The 22,093-nt window shown below is 36.6% G+C and overlaps 1 protein-coding gene across 2 annotated transcripts in view; it reads right to left on the reverse strand.

Moving 5' to 3' along the window:
• Nucleotides 1-245: 245 nt before the first annotated feature.
• Nucleotides 246-22,093, reverse strand: part of ADGRB3 (adhesion G protein-coupled receptor B3) — a 726,224-nt gene continuing 704,376 nt past the window's right edge. For both annotated transcript variants that reach the window (XM_004580472.4, XM_004580473.3), the window contains 3 exons: nt 17,420-17,455; nt 6,793-6,897; nt 246-1,048 (listed from right to left, as the gene is read on the reverse strand). In XM_004580472.4, coding sequence (XP_004580529.2) covers nt 860-1,048; nt 6,793-6,897; nt 17,420-17,455 — 330 coding nt within the window. In that variant the 3' untranslated portion in view covers nt 246-859. The remainder of the gene's footprint in view (nt 1,049-6,792; nt 6,898-17,419; nt 17,456-22,093) is intronic.

Raw genomic sequence — 22,093 nt, forward strand, 5'->3', positions numbered from 1 at the left:
GGTAAGCAATTTTTTTTTGACAAGCCCCATTTCCGTGGTACGTTGTTCCAAATGGTGTTTCAGGAGAAATACGGAAGCAGTGTACAAACCTATTATTACATACAAGAAATGATCAGCTTCAAAGGAGAAATAACGGTATGCTATTAAAACTGTGGATATAGTTTCAGTATCTGTGTTGAAAAACACTTTATAAATATGTACATTTCCATTCAACAAATCCAAAATAAAATGCACTAAAAAACTGGTATGTAGACAAAAGTTTATTTACACCATACAACATTTTAAATATTTTATACACAGCTGCAGCAGAGAAAGCTACTCAGAGCTTTCTTGAGAAAACTGCAATAATAAAGATGTGAAATATATTATTCATATAAAAGTGAGATTATTACTTTATTGCATTTAAAGCAATGAAGAATGTAGCTCAACAAACATTCATTTAATGACAAAAACTTTGCTTTTTATATTATAAAGTAAAAAGTGTAGTAATGGCCAAACAGACTGTTATAAACTTTAAAAACTGCATAAATATGTACATTGTGCTTCATGGTGAAGTTTTTTGAAAACTAAACCATATGAAGCCGTTACAACATGAATCGTTGCTTGAGGTTTATCTATAAAGATTACCTTACAAATCCATTCCACAGTTACTTACAACACAGGATGGTCAGAACTGTACACCTGTTCATCTCACCACTAGTCTCACCGGTGAGAAGTTACCACGCAAAAACACCACTGACATTTGGCACGTGAAAATCCTGACAGGATAATCACACCGTCCAGACAGCATCGGCAGGCTTCCAAAGTCCCAAGGGTCAGTGCAAGAAATCAGTTTCCACCTTGGTCTAGTTCGGTCTTGCTAAACTTCTGTTTGAAAGTCGCCCTCCTGCACATCCAGAGGCAAATTGAGGCATTTCTCCCACTCCGCTGGCCTCAGTTCCAAAGTATCCTTTGCCTCTGTATCTAAGACATTGACTGTGGTGTAGTGTTGGTAGTCACTGGGGTTTTTGAAAGTGTCCCATGGATTCTTGTTTGGTGCTGGGTTTTCCTGTTGAACAGAAAGACAGTCACTTATTCATGGGTGAGTGGTGCTGCTTGAAGCGCCCAGGCAGAGCGCACGTTTGTAACCTTAATCTAGTTTATGTGACTCAGAGATGATTTGTAATTGTGGCCAGCTGCAGGAAATCATTTTGATATCAGTTTTCTTTCCACTGAACAAGCTGATGAACACCATGTCTAACTCATCCAACACTCTTCAGGAATTAAAGAAAGTGAATAATATTGTGAAAAGGCAAAGTAGATGATTATTTTGTTGTGGAAATCTTACAAACTTTCAGTATGGCTATATGGTCAGAAAAATCATTGCTAAGATTAAATAAAGAAAACACTAGTGTTGTGACAATTTTCTGTGGGATAAGTTCGAGAATATTTAATGGGGCATATTATTTAATAATAAAAGTACTAACCCAAACCAATAGTCCGTCAGTAAAATTAACTCATTATCTTTGTACAGTTTTTCTCAAGAAATGAATCCTTTTCATGACAGTTGCTTTGTCTAACCATTATGTTACCACTTGGGAACCACGTGGCCAGTACTGCAGCTTTACTCCTCATGCCACTTCTGTCCCAGCTTCCAGGTGCTGTGGATGCTGAGGGGGGCAGTGGCTCAAGTTATTGGAGCTCACTATGGATGTGGGACATCAGGACTGCGTTTCCAGCTCCTGGCTTTGGCTTTGTTCAACCCCCAATACTGAAGGCACTGGAGAGTGAATCATCAGATGGAAGATTTTTCTCTATTTCAATTTCTCTCTCTCTCTCTGTCTCTCAAATAGATAAAGTACAATAAATTTTAAAAAAGAAATTTACCCTGATTAGCATATTTAAATGCGGCTATATTTTCTTAGTTTTCAATCTACGTTTTTTTTCTCTGTATCTCCCACCATTTTCTGCATGGTTGAGTGGGTAGCTCACTAATTTAGCAAAAAATAATTTTTTCCTTCAAGGAACATGGTATTGTGAAAAATGTACCTGGCAATCCAAGCGAGCCTTTCAAAATGTCCGCTATGTTTTATGGTACACGTGTCATTATTATTTAAGATTTTGGTTTTCCTAATTACAATTTCACTCAGAGCTGCCAACTTATTATATTTTAAACATGTTGTTTAAAGATTTCTCTAAAATGAGAGAATTTAAATGGGATAGACTAAGTTTAGTATCATTGATGAAAACTGAAAATTCCTTGGAAAACAAACATACTAAAACAGCCATGTGCACAACCTGATGGCCCCTGAAATACATAGAATGGAATTCACTCATTGTCACAAGAGGAAATGCCAAGTAAAAGTCATCAGCTTTTCCTAGTCCAGGTTTCAGTTCAATACAGAGATCTACTAAAATCAAAACTATTCATGAGAAGCAATTTAATTTTGTTCTTATGGTTTTTCTTTCAATTTTATAATAACAAAATACCTCAAGATTTATAGGAATTTTCCTCTTCAATAACTACCTTTAAATATCTATTACCTATTAACTTCTGTTTTTAAAATTATTAAAATAGTTTTAGGAGTCCAATGTTCTAATCTTCATTTTTCACTATGGAACATTATATTTAATGGGAACAACAGGTAGTTACTAATTGGGTCCTTCCTCCCACTCCAACTCTAGCCCTCAATTGATTACATTACCAAATGGATCAATATAGTTATCATTAACTTGTTATCTGGGATCCACTCAGTGTAATAAACATCACCTCCAGGTATAAGTAAGAGAAAGCAACAATTTATAGAAATAGTTACCATAACTAAATATTAAATTTGTAAAATCTTTAATCTATTACACATTTCTTTTTTTTTTAAAGATTTATTTATTTTTATTACAAAATCAGATATACAGAGAGAAGGAGAGATAGAGGGGAAGATCTTCCATCCAAAGATTCACTCCCCAAGTGGCTGCAACAGCCAGTGCTGTGCCGATCCGCAGCCAGGAGCCAGGAACTTCCTCCAGGTCTCCCACACGGGTGTAGGATCCCAAAGCATGGGCTGTCCTCGACTGCTTTCCCAGGCTACAAGCAGGGAGCTGGATGGGAAGCGGAGCTACCAGGATTAGAACTGGTGCCCATACGGGATCCTGGCGCGTTCAAGGTTAGGACTTAAGCTGCTAGGCCATGCTGCCGGGCCCAACACACATTTCTAATAATATTAGCTTTACTCCAAAAAATACCTATAGATAACCACATAATAAAAAGTTAATTTTTTAGATATTGCAGGAGATTAATTATGTTGTTAGTAAGTATGCTAAATTCATGAGATTTATAGTCCTATAATTCCTACTTCCTCCATTTCTCCTTTACCACTTTTCCCTCTTTATCTCCTTCCAACCAATTTTTATTTATCACCTGCTCTGGGCAAAATATATTAGCTACTATAAAAGGATAAAGTGTCAAACTATGAAGAGACAGCTTGGTCCATTTGGGAACCTACGATTTAAAGTTGAATGCATGTAAACCCAAATTTCCATCCCTTTACTTCATATGAGTGTGACCAGCTATTTTAGGTATTTGAGAAATGAGTCAGTGAACAGAAAATCACGCTCTGTATTCACATCTGTCATTTTGTCACAGTCCAGCAAACAAAATAAAAATAAATACACAATTTTAAGTGGTCAGTTTTTAGCTTTAGTATAACATCTTGAATTGATTCTAAAGAGTACTATTTTTCATTATAGCAGCTGTTGAATTTCCAAGAGAGTCTCAAAGTGAGTCATAAGTTGATTTGTAAGATGGATTTCTTCTTCCTCTTCTGCGCTGCTCTACATCATTCTCAGCTGAACGGTGGTTCTGACCATTGTTTGCAAGTATGTGAACACCCTTTTGTTCAGAGAGAGGCCCCTTGCCTCTTTAATAGTGAAGAACTTCTGGGTCCAGTAATCAGAGAGGGAACAGGATCTGCAGAGCGAGGAGCGAGCCTGCGACAGGGAATGGTGCTCACAAGTCACTCATCTCCTGTGGGTTGGGAGTGACATGAAGACGGCCTACAGACTGAAAGGGAAACACCCAGTGTTCTCAGTGCTTCAAACTGAATGACAAGCTGTGGAAGAGCCCATGGCAAAGGTTGAATTTGACAGTGAGAGCAGTATGTGCCATGAAAGGCTTCAATGCAGGTTTGAATCTTATGGAAGAAAACCCAGAATTAATGTAAGTTCCTGAGCTTATGAAGCTTTTGGCTTATTTAAGTTCAAATAGAGAAAAGAATACATGTAGTTTAACTGAAGCATGTGTGTTAAGGCCTAATAACTATAAACTATATATAAGCCAACATGCACAAAGCTTCCAACAATCCTAATTTGATCTTAAATTTCATCAGTAGCTAAATGCTAATTAATGTAGGAGCCTCCCAAAGGTAGGCAGGCCTGCCTAGTGTCTCCCATAGCTTCCAAAGCTAGGAGCAGGTTGTCTATTTGCAGATAAATCCTCCCTTCCTCCGTCCATCCTTCCATCCTTTTCTCATACTCCTTCACTTTTTTCCCCTGTTCTTCCTTCACTTTTTCTTTCCTTCTTTCAATTTATGGTTTGTTAAGGACAAACAAAAGGGAATGCATCTGTTCCAAAAGATCAAGAATTTAGGGAAGCTACTTGGGGCAAAGAGATCTTGACTGTTGATTTGTAAGACACACTCAAAGTAAGAGTTTCTTCTCTGGATATCATTCAAGAGTGCCTTTTCTTTGCAGTAAGATTCAAACATTTTCCTGCCTAGAAGTAGGGAACTGGACTAAATGGTCTTTTGGTTTCGCTTTGATTCTCCAAATTCTATTACTCTGCATAATTGCCAACATTTGCAGTGCTAGGCAGGTGTAAGCAGCATGGGAAAAAGAAAGGAAAAAAACAATTTACTTGAGGTTTAAAAAATATCTTTCTCCATCCAATTATGCAATTTTTCATTAGCAATGTGCCACAATGAATTATGTGCCTGAATTAAGGATAATAAACTCACTCACATGCTGATTATTAATCAAAACTGAATAAAGAACTCATACATTTTCTGTTCTCAGATATTTAGGATAATAGTCAGGCACAATGATAACTCTATCCTCTCCATTCCTAGCCTCTGAAATGGTAAATATTTATAAACCTCTTGTAGGAAAAGCATGGTGCTGCAGGGATGTGGTGTAATTAGTGGACTATTTTGGTTGTCAGGAAACTGAGATACAGATATTTGTGCTATTAATGATTTAATACCCAGACTGAACAGCAAGGGGAAATTACAATCATATTATAGCAGTTAGCCAGCTGCATCGCTTGCGTAAGCCGTTCAGATTTGTAAACATAACCCCTTCCTCCCTTTTTTTCCCAGACAAATGACATTTCTTTAATTTATTTCAATGTTAGCTTTCAATATTCTGAAATGAGTAGTTAATGTGTTTAGGGCTAATCTCAATAGTGTAATTCTCACTTGCCTCATAGCTAAAAATTGATGGCTTAATATTTGAAGGAGTGGATGGGAAATAAGCACTCATTATGTATGAGGTACCTTCTGCATGCTACCATTGTACTGAAGATAACAACACATCATTCTTGCTTTGCAGAGGAAAACAGATTGATAGGTGCATAAACTACTTAAAGATCACTTAAGAGTTAAACTGCGCAGTATTCCTTATGTCCTTTGTTTAACTGAATTGCCATAGCCATGCAATTTAATAGCCATTTACCAATAGCTTACTATGGTAAGCATTGAACTTGTTCTAAGAGGAATGGAAGTCATAGATATGTAGATTCCTGTCCTTTAGTTCTTTACAAACTAGCTTCGTTAATCAGGTGATATGATTTATAAGATGTATATGGAAGGATTACTCAGTTTAACAGATGACCATATACCATGTATATTAAGGTAACACACATGCACACACACAAACCTAACTTTATATATCTGTAAGAAAGGGAGCAGCAGCCAAGGGTTAAGGAAAGGAGAGGTGAAGAAAAGAACTGGTGTTGGATCGCAGTCCCAGTTCACTTCTTATAGCTGAGTCTCAAGTTCTCATACTATACGCACGAACTGATTTTGAAAGTGTTGTGAAGATCAAAGAAGATATACATTAGTCACTGTTTTTTACGATCCACTGAGGAGTAGGAAATCAAGGATTGGAAACATGTGTGGGGTGATCCACTCCAGACTGGACCATTCTGTTAAATTTTCAACTACTATAGTGACTCCCAATGTCCCGACCTAGTTAGTGTTCTTACAAAAAAATTGTGAAAAAAGTGACCGTGTTCTCCATGTAGAAATCTTACAACATATTTTATTTGATGAAGTGAGATGCTAGGATTGTAGTGGCATGAATGAATGAGAAGTGCAAGGTTGTGATTAAACATGAAAATGAGAAAGTCACTCAGAAACAAAAACCTACCGGAGTAGTTTCAGGTACCAACTAGTAATTGCATTTTATGGCTTTCAGATGGCAAGCTAAAAAATTATCTAACTATTTGGATAATATAATTAAGTGAATTTTAACTCTGATGTTATTGGCCATTGGACAACATATTTTTGATACATAACTAATTTTAACTAAAGCTTATAAATGAAGACATTTGAAATGCAAATATAATTAAAGATTCTGTCATCCCTACTCTGTCTCTTTAGCAGCCTTCCAAAAGTACATTTTTGAGACTTATTATTTCTTTCTGTTTATGATAGTTTTATGCTCCTGAGACTTTTCAGCACTTGGGATGGGCAGGGATAATATCTGTGCCATGTATCACTGAATATGGCACCAGGCACGGACAAAGTAAAGCATACTCACCATACTGCTTGTATTTGGTATATCCCGAAATCTGTCCAAAGTTTGAAATTTCTGATTTAATTCCTGAAACAGTTCCATATGCCTCTTCCTTGTGTGCATGACCTTCTGCAAAAAAGAATAGGATGGCTCTCATTCCTAATTTATCTATTATAAAATAGAGTTAATGTTTTTTACTTCGATAACAATAAAAACAAATTTGGCAGAAATTAAGGGGGTCCCAAAAATGCCACAAATGCAAATAAGTTGCATCAAATACATGTCTCATATTCAGCACTTCTTGAATGTGCAGAATATACCTTTCCGTTAAAAATATCATTTATTTATTTGAAAGGCAGTTACAGACATATACACGCACATATATACACACACACAGAGACAAGAGAGACAGATAGTTGGGGGATCCTCTATCTGCTGGTTTACACCCCAAACAGCTACAGCAGCCAGGGCTGAGCCATACTAAAGCCAGGCACCTCATCCAAGTCTCCCAGAGAGGTAACAGGGACCCAAGCACTTGTATCATCTTGGACTTGCCCTTCCTGATGCACTAGCAGAGAGCTGGATAGGAAGTGGAGTAGTTGGGACTGGAATTGGCACCTTTGATATCAGGGGCTAGCATATCAAGCAGTAGCTCAATATGCGGCACCACAACACCAGCTGCATGATTACCAACAACTAATGGCTTTGTTGGGTTGGTTTTTGTTATTTCCTGGAGCTAGAGTTGTGGAACAACAGTTAAAGCTGCCACTTTCAACAGTCTGAGTGTTGGGCGCTCCAGTTCTGAGCTCACTTTCTGCTAGTGTGTCTAGGAAGACAACTGAAAATTATTCAAGTGCATGGACCCCTGTCACTCACATGGGAGGAAGGCACAGTGGGGCTCCTGGGTTCTGCTTCAATCAGTCCTGGCTGTTGTGACCATCTGAGAAGTATGCTAGTGGATAGAAGATACTCTGTCTTTTGTCCTTCCTGCTCTCTGTCACTCTGCCTTACAAATATATAAACAGATCTTTTAAAAATGATGCTTTGCTTATGGATGTATTAAAAAGGTAGGAGTCATCCTTGTGTAAGATTGTAATCACTGAAAATTTTTTTTTAACTTTTGCAATATTTTTTCAAAAATGTTAAAAAAGTTTGACTTATAAAAGCACCCGAGTCCGATATTCATCCTGGGAAATATTACTTGTTAATGGTTTATTTCTATTCACACTAAAGTCTAGCTGCCTGTACTAAAAGGGGAGCAAAATTCCAGGCCAGCCCATTGAGACTGATTCAGTCCTCTAAAGTGTCTAAATGTGTAAGAGTGAAAACTGTAATTTCCAAGTGAACAATGATTGAGCTTTACAGAAGGAAAAATATGATCCAGAGTTTTCATATTTTTATGAATCTTAACAATTAGTGTTCAAAACATCATGTTCATGATAAACTTCTAAATTCATAGAAACACATATTAATATTAGTTCTTTTCTCCCTCCTACAATATTTTCTCCTAACTTTATTATAACCTAACAAATTAGGTCATAAATAAAAGTAACGATAGCATAGAATGTTGATAGTATAATTTTTAAGCCTTTAAAAGAGCACTAGCAAGTAATAGGTAATAATTACACTGAAGTTGCAAACGCTGTTTTAAAGGATAAAATGGCTTCCTCAGTCTCAGTTTTTAAAACTAAATTCAGTATTTCAGTTATAGCCTACAAGTATGCCCTCATCTTTATATATGATTGACAATATTTATTTATTTATTTATTATTTTATCTATTTGAAACGCAGAGTTACAGGAGAGAGAGGGAGAGAGAGGAACAGAAAGATAATCTATCTCCTGATTCAGTCCCAAAATGGCTGCAATGGCTGCGGTTGGGTCAGACCAAAGCCAGGAGCCAGGATCTTCTTCCACATCTCCCTGATTGGTGCAGGTGCTCAGGCACTTGGGCCATCCTCTAGTAGGGAGCTGGATTGGAAATGGATCTGCCGGGACCCAAGCTAGTGCCCATTTGGAATGCTGGTGTGGCAGGCAGCATGTTAATGCCCTATGCCATAGTGATTACCCAGATTTTACAGCATTTAAAAGCATCTACTTCATAACTCATCATCTGTTCATACAGTTTACATAGTTATACTCATGTCTAAGTTTATGGTTTGAGTATTTCAATTACCAAATATTTTAAAAAACAATCATTTGATTAGAATAAGAATTAAAGCTTTCAGGTAAGATCTGTAGTGTGTAATTTTCTTTTAAAAAGCTGTGGAATTGAGTGCTGTAATATTACATAAGCCTATTCTTTCCAATGCAAATTTCAGTTTACCATATTTAATAAATATATATAAATAAGCAATACATTATTTATCTACTGTCTTCAATTTTTATTAATCTACTTTTATAGATAATTCTACCATTTCTAAGTCTTGCTGTTCTTATCTCTAGGAGTTAGCTGTTGAAGAATCAGGTGATTGAGGATGAGAACATGGAAACATTACTCATGATGAGGACATGAAACATAGCAAGCAATTACAAAGTGATTAACTTCCCATCAATTTTGGGGAGAGTACGAAAAACAGATTTGCAGGATTTACAGAGAAACACCAGGCAAACATAATTTGACTTGTGAAAGCTGATGGAGATTTATGGTGGAGAGGGTTTACATAAGAGACTCAGCAGGGAGATTTTGAATACTATGGGAAACAGAATGTTTTACATTCCATACTTGGGGTGAGAAATACTCCATGGAGCACAAGGCCCCGGGTGGGCCTTATGATACTGTTTGAAATATGGACTGTGTCACAATACATGCTTTCCTTTTTTAATCACTATAATTAGAATGATAACACTGCTTTTAACTTACAAATCATGCCTCTTTTTTCATAGTAATACATCTTACTCCATAGTTATTTTCTTCTGTGGTGCACTATATGCCCTATGCTATTCTGTTGCTGTTTCTTTGGAATATTTCATTCTGTTAGCTAATACATATTTACAGGCATCACCTTTCTGTGCCACACATTGGTGTAACAATGAAATATAAAATCTGAAAGTTCTGCCTGCTCTAAATTAATGTCCAATGGAGGACACAGATATCACTACATAATAAATCAATGTACTAACACACGTGCAATGAAGAAATCATATGGTGCTGCTATAAGATAAGTGATAGGGTGTTTGCTAAGATATATCCAAGTGAGACAATCTCCAGGTTTTTACATATACATGGATAACTTAAAAATTCTTGCATCACTAATTTCCACAACCTTGTTTACTTCTTTCCATTTTCTAGATTTCAGAAGATAGCTAATTCCTATGCTGGAATACCCTGTCCTCCATGAGATATTTGGTTTCCAAAGACAAGAAACTCATTGTCTTCTAAAATAGCTACTACCAAATGCTAGTCTTTGTTCTGATATAGACAGCTAATGATGCCTGTGAAGTCTCCATTTATCTGTCATCTTATAAGAACACCAAGGGCTTGGCAGAGCCAAAGCTTTCCATGTTGGAAAATGTCAATCAAGGGCCTCACTGTTCTCTGAAAGAGGTATCTTAATCCATATCCTTCCACCAAAATTCCCTCATGTTTGCCAGTCAACACCATTACACGTTGCTTATTAAAAAGAAAGGAGAGAAAGAAAAAAAGGGAGAGAGAGAGAAAAAAAGATATCTATTACAAAAAAAAAAAAAAAAAGATATGTTGAAGAAGGAAACCAAGTATCAAATATGCCCCATAAAAAGAGTTTACATTAACTGACTGGAGGTTTTAATAGTCATACTCTGATGGAATAGACATTACCTGATTCTGAGCTGGATAGATTTTATTTTGAATTACAATGCTAGGAAATACTAAAAAACATACAAGGAAAATTAAAAGTTAGGAGGCTAAATGTTACAAAACAAAAAATGATTAGAAAATGTTCTATATAATAGTTTCTTGGAAGTGAATGAAAAATATGGATGCTAAAACATGATGCTCTTCTTACCTAGAAAAATTAGTTGCAAGTACATCCTCATGCCAGATAATTATTCCAATTTGAAACTATCACCTTGGCAAAGCCAGATATCACCATAGCAATGACAGTTTGGCTCCTGGCAGCATTATCACATAAGAGCTGCCATACAGAGTTCATGTCTCTGATTTGGGCTTTGATTCATTTTCCGTGCAAGGCTTTTCTCTGTTCATAAACTCAGAAACATCTTTGAGTCTTTATAACAAGACATGCTCCACTGATTGGAACGCTAACATTATAGTGAATACTGGAAAGTTTCCAACCCAGTAGCTGTGGTTTAGTTTTCTTAAAAACTTAATTTTTCTTTATGTACTTGTGTAATATTTTTTGTAATACTCATGCCTTTGTTGATGCTAGCTACCTAAGTGGAAGCTTGTATGCCTATAAATCTTCTCTAATTAAACAAATTTTTTGTATCTTTGCTGAGATTAGGTTCCTCTGTTTATCCTTCCCTTTCCCCTTTTTGTAGACCTACTCTGTTTCCCAAGCATATTGACTTACATGGCCTGATTTTGGGTGATCTCAGAAGTTAAGCAAAATTGGGCCTTGGTAGTACTTGAAGGGGAAAAGGTGACTTGCATGAAAGACTCAATTTACAACTGAGTTTCCTAAAGTCTTATAGTGATGATAAAAACCAAAGATTTGTTATATATAAATAATTCAGGCTCCTCTAACTATAATGCCCATCAATATTATAGGCTTCTTCCGCAGTACAGATAAGCACGTTGTAATTAACATTCCTTTCCACTTAGATTTATGTCTTTCAAAAATTTGTGAAGCCATGCCTATGTACGAACCCTACTCCCGAGAGGACTACCACCCAGCTGCATGGAATTCTGCTCTCCTGAATAGCTTGCTTTCATTTCTATTTTTGTAACTCAAGAGAGGCAGTTGTTCCAAACTTTTAATTGTTGACATTAGAGAAAGAGAAAAAAATGATAGACTATAAAATACATTCACGGTATTTGAGATACTGAACAACAAAGAAAAAAAAGGGGAGGTCTAACCACAAGCTTCCAGGAACTCTCCCTAGATTCTTTGAATATCGGAAAGATGCCAACTCCAAGAGATCTAGATCTGAACACATTTATGTTTAGATCTCAGTTCTATCACTTTCAAGTTGTGTGGTTTGACACAAGAAATCCAATCTCCCTTTAGAGCCAGTTTTAGTAATCAGACTTACCTTGCAGAGTTATTTTGAAGATAAAACCGAAAAGGATAAAAAGCACTTAGCAATGGACTATTCTGATAAGAGCCACTTAGGAAATGGCAGGCATTATTATGTTTCCTAATCCTCACAATAACCCTGGGAGATAGGAGCCATTATCTCCACTTCACTGATTAGGACATTGAAGCTCAAAAAGGGTAAGTGAATTTCCCAAGCTTAGAGGTGTGGTAGGAGAGCTGGAATTCTTTCTGAATCCCAACTCAGTTGTCTTTGTATGCTGTTTTACATGTCTCTTCCTTAGTTAGCCCATAATCTCCAGACTGTTTGAACTGTAACTCTCCCATAGGACTGTGACTCTTTTTAAGGCCTGATCTTTTCACTAATCTTTGAACACCTCTTGGGCAGTGACTTACTTATCTTTGCATCTCTGACTTAAACAATGTGTACCATTCATTAGGTGATCAACAATCATGTACTGAATAAATTAAATGTGAGGAAGCACGGGTATAAAGCAAGGGAAGTACCACTTATTATAAGTGCTGTGCTCTCTCTTTCCATAGGAAAGATCTTCCCACTGTGTGGATGCTCATTTTAGTGAGGAACCCTGTTTTTCTTCCTTGTTCAGTTCTATGGTACTCCCTTATCTTTCCATATGAAATGTTTGTAAAGGACCTAAAGGCTTGTAACAAACTGGAAGTTTTCACTTTTAAATTCAGAACTGTGGATCATAGATTCAGCATTTTAGTCTGAATTACTGGAAACCATAATGCTAAGGGAAATGAGCCAATCCCAAAAGGTTAAATACCACATGTTTGCCTTAATTTAAGATGATATGTTATGTATAACATGTTATGTTTTGAATGTTATATGTTGTGTATAAACTAAATTGAAGTATAGGTGAGGTGGTCACAGAAGGTGGCTAGGAACTCACATTTACTTTTAACATATTGGTTACTCATTACTATGTCAATTAATTCCATAATGATGTAAATTTTTGCTGATGGTATGTTGGAGCTTTCAATTGACTGGGATGATACTCTGCTGGCTCTGTCTTCAGACCAGAGAGGGTATACCTAAGAAGCCGTTGAACTTGACTGGACAATAAGATGCTGGACTCTATGTTTGGTATATGCTTGCAATGGGGGAATCTCAACTGAACTTGAGCTGTGGTTATGCAACAAGGTGGAGGAATCCACCATGGTGGGAGGGTTTGGGGAGGGGTGGGGAGAACCCAAGTACCATGAAACTGTGTCACATAATACAATGTAATTAATGAATTAAAAATAATAAACAATAATAATTTAAAAAAAGAAAGGCATTATCGCATATGGATTTTTTGAAACGGGGAGAAATTGTCAGAAAAATTTGGAGTATGCTGCCTGAAAACCACAGAGTGAGAGGAAGTGGAAACAAATGTGTTTGAATGACTCTTGTTAATCTTAGAATTTTATACACCCCCATTGCCACTGACCATTATCTACTTGCGTTGCATATAATTACTCTTTCCAGAGAGGGCTGTTAAATAATAGTCTTAAGTTCATGTCCAAACTTCTAATAAGGAGGAAATGTTGTAGCAATTAAGCTTCACTCTTCAATGTGTATTGTAAAATGAGATTAATTTATGTAGCTCTTCGCCAGAATCACATTGTGTCCCTAAGACTAATCCTATAGCCTAAAGAATGAAGCCGGACAAGGATTTATGCCCCAGATAAATTTGTTCTGTAACATATATGTTACTAAGGCTTATGAGAAACTAAACAAAGCATCTGAAAAAGAAATGAGATTTTTTAAAAAAAAAATTTGCTGCTTTCATCATTTTGCAAGAATTTACATTTAGTAATATAGAAGCAAATTGATATAGTCTGTGACCAAATTGCTCTAAATTTCCCTTCAAAAGTGTTAGAGCACACTTGCTACTTAAGGTCAGGGTAAAAGCAGGAAGGACCTATTATGGCTAAGACACTTCTTTGAAATCTTATGCCTTATTTAGGTATGAATTTTTAACTTTTATGTAACAGCTTAGCTGATTGCAATAATATAAAATTAATTTAAAGCAATTTTTTACCTTGGCTATGTTTGCTCAAAACTTCTAATAAAATTCCCAGGCCCACAAGGGTGGAGCTATGTCTTTTTTTGGCCCCTGCCTTCAATCACTATTCCCTCAGTTTGAAAGATGGATTTAATGATACGTGGGGACTACACGATTGTCATAGAAGATGCGAGAAGATTTCTGTGCTTTTAGTAGTGAAGGTAAAACTACAAATCTCTCTATGTTTAACTGGGTCTTAACAGTTTCACAGTAGATACCTAATTGCATTCCTAGGAATACCAAGAACTTCATTTCAATCTAAAACAGACAACTTAAATAACCTGCCTAAAACTTACTATTCAGCATCCTGTTAGGCACTGGATTCCCACAGTATTAAAATGTAACTTACCATGAACATGTCTGTGTGATTTATTTGACTGTATTGTAAGAGCTAGGAGAAGTTCATGGTCACAACTGCAGAGTCATCCTTTTCCTATCATTTTACTGTGTTTTCACTTAAGGACCGAATTTTACAGATTCCAACTCTGCAGTACCCCTACGCTTTCATTTTCCATGATGTCCAGGAAAAGGACCTTTATTATATCTGAGACTAACTATTCCTACTGGTAATTCAGCTTCCTCTTTTAACTTACTATAATCCATCCTCCATATTGTGGAAACACTAATCTTTCTTAAATCCAGATCATAGTAAACCATTCCCAAAACACAAGCAAACAAGATACAATAGAAAAGCACTAGCAGCAGGTAGTAATTAACAAGTTAGGTAAAAACTCCTATTGGGCTATAGGAAATACTCTCAGAATTACCCCTTTCATCCACTATTTTCACTCTTAGAGCCCTGTTTAAATGAATTGTGACTTGCTTATTACTTCTTCAGCATGTCACACATAATCAATCTCCATGTCCTTTCCTCTTCTTGGAACTTTATCTACCACTTGGACATTCTCAACTTCTATTTACTATGGATAACTCTGAAATCTAATGGAGCTGACTTGGAAGTGTTACCTGTGGACCTACAGTTGTCTATAACAGTCTAGTATGATTTCTTCATTGAAAAAATAAATAAATAAAACCCAACTGCACTGGCAAGCAATGTTATTTTTATCATTTATTCACCAAAATGTATCAACTGCTTCCTACATATCAGGATCTGTGCTTGGAGCTGTAAACACAAATTCACTGAGGTACTTAGTGATAGAACATGGGAGTATCATCTCAATATTATCTGGATACGTTCTGGAAAATAAGAATCAGGGTTCAACAGGTTTATGACCACTCAAACCTTTGATGTGTTTGTTCAAGAAACACAAAGTTGTTCTTAAGATTAGCTGCATAAAAGGGATTTCCCCCCCCCACCCCAGGTAGAGCATTATCTAGCTACAAGGGTTTTGTAAATATGTGTGTTGAAGAATATCAGTTCCTTGGACAGGAAGGGGGAAGGGATATGTTTTGAATCAAAGAAGGGAAGAGTCCAGGAGACAGTCTCTCAGTAGCAAAGCATTAAACTGGCCCTGTGTGGTTGAGTTTCCTGGGGAAAAAGACATGCTAAGAAACTTCACGTACATTTCATCAAGTCTAAACTAAAAGCAAACAGTTTGAACTCTTCCTCAAAATCCAGCCCTAGAAAATACATAAACAATGTGAGCCTAAATCGGTCAACAACTTGAGATATTTGCCACATACCTGTAAGTGCACATGAGGCTAGAGGGAGGAGCAGTAAGCAATATAGAAAAAGAAACATTTCTTTTTCTGATGAAGAAAAGTAACATTTCAAAGTTTCTCTCTTTTGTAATTAGAGGGCTACAGAAAATGTCCAGGTCTTCATGTTGTGCCTTCTTTTCATCATTAGCAAATGGTTTGTTAATTCTGTGGCTTTATGTGTGGAACACTATGCTAAGGAAGAAGCATCAGCTAAAGGAGTCTGCTATCAGTTGCCATAGAGAATAGACGGAAAAAGAACAGTTTGTGTAACGCTCCCTGCGACACAGCATGGTAAGATTTCTTTTCTGTGCTGATGAGTGCATAACTTTGGCTAGTTTCACTGCCATTTAGCTTGAGGCCTAGGTTTCTACTATATTTTGCCACTGATGCCTACTGGGTTAATTCACACCTCCTTTTCTTTGTACTGACATAACAACTTACTCTTTGTAGGACAAAAATATATATGATACAGCTCTCTATTTTAAACTATCCAAAGAAATGATAGGAAAGGGTTTTAATGTATATGTGCAACACACACACTAAAGAATCAAAAGGTGAAGAATTTTGAATATTTTCTATTTAAATTTACAGCTTTGATAATTTTATGGTAAGATTTTTGAATCCAGTGAAAGATTTATTCATTGCATGCCAGGTTACCATAGTGAAACTATAACAGCATTAAGATTTGTTTTTTAATCGCTAAGGTCAGATTCTGTCATTACATTGTATATTGTAGTCTGAGCTCTTACCAATAAAACCAAGAAAATAAAGAGAAAACCGTTTTCTTCGAATGCCCCTCAGGGTAAGACTAATGCTTACCACTGAAATAAAATAAGCTTTATTTTTCATGCATACTGCACAGTGTAGTGTGACAACACACAGCAACACCAATGAAATGACTGAATTAGGAACTTCCACATTCCAGAAGGCTTCCACAATTTTAGATACAGCATGTAAAAGTATCGAATATTATCTGTACATCACAAAGGTGCAAGTACGCTGGAGAAATTTGCAACACATTATATCCAATTATGTCAGCAGGCTATAAATCATATCCAATTGTCAAGATGCATTTGATAATGAAACATCATTAATTTTATGCTTAACATAAACTGCTCCAATGCTATGATTTTAGTAATTTCTAGCATTGGCATGGCAGTATCAATATAAATTCAATGTAAATTAGAAAATGAAAATCTTCTTCTTGTTCACATGTGCGAAAACACATTTTCAAAACACAGGAGCACATTGCACCAACACTTGCTATGTAAAGAATAGACTGGAATGTAACACAGAGTACCTAAACAGCAACAATCAGAACAAGAGCAAGATCAGAGAAAGCCTAGCTGAACACTGCAAAGATCCTTTTGAATCTTTCCAGCTAATCACTGCAAAAAGTGAGGAAAATTGTTCTAAAGGTAAAAGTCAGGAAACTGACATTCTTATTGTGTAACTTCATTTCCACCATAAATGATGTTCTTAGCATTTACGCCTTACTGCCCAGGACATTTCATTTTACTATACAGTGAAATAAGTAAGAATTTTATTTTTTTTCTACAGCTATCTATACCATATGGGTTGAATTTAATTATACATGTTTGACCTATTTAATTAAACTAGCAGTACCTTGACGTAGCTAAGTAGAATAACATAGTTAAGAAGTTATAAATCAAGCTTGAGTTTACATAACTAAAATTATAAAAGAATTCACAGAAGCTTACCTCAAAGTCAAGGTCTGAATAGCGTGATTTTCTTCTCTGATAGATGGTGATTTTAGAAAGAAGGAGAAAACCAATAAAGTTATGTTTAATCATTCAAATAAAATAAAAATCATTCTTTTCAATAAAGATAAGCCTGATCTTTGTGTTGTACAAATTTGCTCCCCATTAAAACATGTGAACATTTTTACGATTTCAATACGTTACATCACAGTATTCCAGTGCTTCCTTTAAAATAGAAGGATATCATTATGTAGAATATTTCTCATGTTGACTTTCTAACCATAATTTTTAATGAGAGGTTTTTCCTGTGAAAACTTACATGAACATTTCAATCTTCAGACAAGAATTTCACTTTGGTAAAACTACAAATACAGATGATTAAATGCTTAATAAGGGGCAAAAAAAGTAACTAAAGATCAATCAATCAATCAATATCTACTGTACATTTCCACCATACTCTATCTGATCCTTTAAGTCCCAAGGTTCTTGCAGTCTCATGCACACATTTCTTGGAATTTAATAGTGTTCCATGACAGGAAAGCTTCCTAATCCCTGACCCTTGGGAACTGAAATGTTCATTCTAATTTAATAACACAAGTAACAAATATTCCATGTCCCAGAAAAATGTAGATAAAAATGTTTCACAGTGTTCCTCTATAGCTCTGAATCTGCTTAGCCATTCCTGAATTCAGTTACAGATAAAAGCGCATTAATGAAATAAAGTAATTAGGCAATGGGCATGACAAAATCAGGAAACATTATAGAAATGAAATAATGCAATCCCATCTGATGACATGATTTTCATGATGTTGGTTTGGGAAAAGCATTCTTCGTATCTGCTCCAAGAAGCTACTCAGATCTTAACATGGCTGAGTTTCAGAGGGATTTTTCTGATAAATTTGCAAACAGCCCTTCAGATTTTTCGAGAACAAAGCAAATCTCTAACATAGATTTTAAAACCTTTTTTTTTTGAAACACAGGCATATTATAAATATTTAAATCAAGGAATACTTAGAGGCAGCTGAGAAATATGCAAACCATTTGGCAAACTTCTGTTTTATTTTTCTCCCTGCTTCCCTCTCAGTACCTGCAATCTTAATTTCACTGGCTGCACAGAGAATCAACATGCAAGGCAGGATGTGAAGAGATGCTGTTCTCTCTTGTCACTATTGAACATTAGGAGGCACAGGAAAGCAAAAATTTTATTGCAAATTGTAACCAAATCTGCAGTTGGACCTACCATTGCCATTGTCAAACCAAAACCACGCTGTGAGATGCATTCCTCAAAGCATGTTCGTGCAGATGCAAGGTGACATGCCAAATGAAGGTGGAAAGTGTGTGAATGATTTTATTTTGGTGTCGCTGTTTAGGATTGAGAATACAGTCTGCGAGTGCAACCAAGAAGAGAGCTGAAAGAAAACTGCATTATGAAAGGCAACTCTCACTTTGCTTCTTGTGTCCAACTTCACCATGGCTTCACCTTGGTGATAATCCCAGAAGCACCAGAAGACATGGGAAGGCACTGAATAGAGCCCTCCTTAGCCATCTCATGGCTTCTATTGTTATTTAATCGTGCTGTCTGCAAATCAGGCTCCGACATACTGCACCACACTTGGCTGCAATATGCTAGAGTAAATGTCAGTGTTTTCATTCCACTGTTGGATGCTTTGTTTCTTGGCACTGTGACTCAGCGGGACATTTTTGTAAGTATGCATTAAGCAAAATTCCATCTTAATACAGTAAAATCCAAGCATAAAAACACTTAGTTTTAAGTAATTATTATAAAATGTTAGTCATGAGCACTGCATCACATTTGAAAATTAAAGAGTAAAATCTTATGAAAAGGTTCAGCTAGCTCAACAGTCGCAGGGTCGTCTACACGTGCTGAGTGCCAAGAGATCTCTCTGCTGCTGAAGGTGACCATGGCCATGAGCTTCCCTGCTTATCTCTGAAGGCAGGGCTGTGTTGCCTGAGAACTAGCAATGCTGCTGGATACACACTGCCAAAGGCTATGGATTTTAGAAGGAAGAATAAAATGAAACCTAGAACACCAGAGATGGATTTCGCTTCTGACAACAGCTGTCGCACGTCAATGTGAAATATGGCAAAGAAAATGGATGCACTTCTACCAACAGATCACTCTCCATTTTTAATTCTATTAAAATTAAATTCTAATATACGGGAATAGCAGAATTGGCAGTCTTGAGGGATTAGACTAAGGAATGAACAAATGAAGCAAACAGACTTTAATCAAGAGTCTGAAGACGGGAATGGTAGCGGGGAGGGAGGCGTGGGGAAGGTGGTGACAGTGGATGTGAAAGCAGTGAAGCAAGTAGAATGAAATGTGAAAGCCTTTTTGAGTCTAAAGGAGCTAAGAATTCATGAAACCTTATTCAAATCCCCACAATACTGACCAAGTACTTGAACTTGTAACTTACAAGGTGCTTATGCATTTGGATATGTTAATCACCCTGGAGGACCGTCAGGGAAGATAATATCTATTACCTCCACTGTATGAATGAGAAAACTAAAGATTGATGCTAATGTTAGCTGGGAAGTAAGCAAACAAGTGATTCAAATTCAGGTTTCCCCACTCTAAATCCCACTCTTTGTTTTTGTCTGTTTTTTTCCTACTGTCTCCTAGTTTTAGTTCAGTAACACAAAGATAAAATTCTGGATGCCTGTGATATTTGGTACATAGTCACTGGAATGCGATCAGAATAATTTAGGTGATTCAGGCAGTGAAGGCTGAGCAGTGGGACAGAGATGCTTTCTAAGCATGGTACAGGGTTCAGTAGATTAACGTTTAAATGTGAGTCATATTTTGAAAAAGAAAATCTGTGTTGAGTAAAATAAACTGAATGTCATTCTAATGCGTGCTAGTTCATGGATGATAACATCTACATCCAGATGTTACTCTTCCATTGTAAAATCTAGCTTATTTTCAGGAAGTACAGGGCACTGGAATGTGCTGGTATAAGAGAGAAACAGAACTTTTAATTTTGTTTAGTTTTGTTCTGTTTCCATTCATGGTACACATGCAGTAAGCTGGAGTGCCTTTCAAAGCCCTAGAATGTGTTAAAGCTGTAGACAACTTACACATTTATTCAAACACCCTCTGGGCTCTCTAAAATACTATTGTAAGGTATGAAAAGGTGGATAGAAGGCCAGTGTTGTGGTGCATCCGGTTAAGCCTTGATGCAGTCCTGGCATCCTATATAGGTACCAGTTCTAGCCCCAGTTGCTCCACTTCCTTCCTATCCATTTTCCTGCTAATACCCCTGGGAAGAGCAGCAGAAAACGGCCCAAATACTTGGGTCACTTTATCCATATGAGAGACACAGATGAAGTTCCTGGCTCCACATTTTGGTACCGTCCAGTCCAGGCAATTGTGTCCACTTTGGTGGCCAAGCCAGCAAATGGAAGCTTCTTTCTCTGCCTCTGCCTCTGTGTAGTCTTCTCGGTAACTTTGCTTTCCAAATAAACAAAGAAAACTTTTTTAAAAAAAATGAACCAAAAGCTTGCTTTTAAAAATAATGGTTAGAAACAATGGCTAAATGTTTTTAAAAAACAAAATTACTTAGAATAAGTGACTGAGTAAATAACAAAGTTTCTGGCAAGTTGATATTGCAAAAAAAAAAAAATCACATGTATATTTAAAGTAAGTCTGTGTGATACTGAAACATATTTTTAAAAAATCTACTTATTTTAGTTGAAGCAGTTACAGAGAGAGATATTCCATCTACTGGTTCATATCCTAAATTGCCACAACCTCCAGAGCAGGGCCAGTGTGAATCCAGGAGCCAGGAGCTTCTTCTGGGTCTCACAGGGGGTGCAGGGTCCCAAGGCCTTGGGCCATCCCCTGTCGCTTTTCCAGGTCATTAGCAGGGAGCTTGTTTAGAAATGGAGTTCCTAGACCTTAATCTAGCACCCCTTTGGGATGCTGGTGTCACAGGTGGGAGAACAGCATGATATGTTACCTTCTTGGCCCCAATATTAAAATATTTTATGAAGTTTTAAGTCCTTCTATTTAAATATCCACTATTTCCCAAGTAACTTGATAAAAATAAAATAATTTTTGCCACATTAATTTTCTTCTATTTTATTTCCTATTTCTAATTTCACATTTAGAATTCTTCTTATCATTCCTTTCTCACAATCTATTAAAATTCTTATTAAAAAAATCTGTGATGTATCTTATAAAACTCCAACATCAATTTTTTGTGCTTATCTTATTAGATTCACAGATGTCTTTGTGATTTACTTCTTAAAATTTATTTATTACTTTATTGATTTTCATCTACTTGAAAGACAGAGGGAAGGAGAGAAGGAGGGAGGAATGGAGGGAGTAAAGAGTAGGGGTAAGCAAAGAGAGAGCATGAGAGAGTGCAGTGTCGGCATCCCAAATGGATGCATATCTTTCATCCACTGACTCATATTGCAAATTCCCTGCAACAGTCTGAGCAAGGCGAAAGCCCGATGCCTGGAACTACATCCATATCTCTCCAAGTGATTCAAATATGTAAGCCATCATCTGCTGTGCACCCCCCGTCCCGCCCAGGCATCTTCAGGAAGCACAATGGGAAGCAGAGGCGGCTATTGAAATCATACACTTGGATACGGCATGTGACTGCTCCAAGCATTGACTCCATTGTACCACAACTCCCACCTAAG

This window comes from Ochotona princeps, chromosome 1, assembly GCF_030435755.1.
Source record: "Ochotona princeps isolate mOchPri1 chromosome 1, mOchPri1.hap1, whole genome shotgun sequence".
Lineage (NCBI taxonomy): Eukaryota > Metazoa > Chordata > Mammalia > Lagomorpha > Ochotonidae > Ochotona > Ochotona princeps.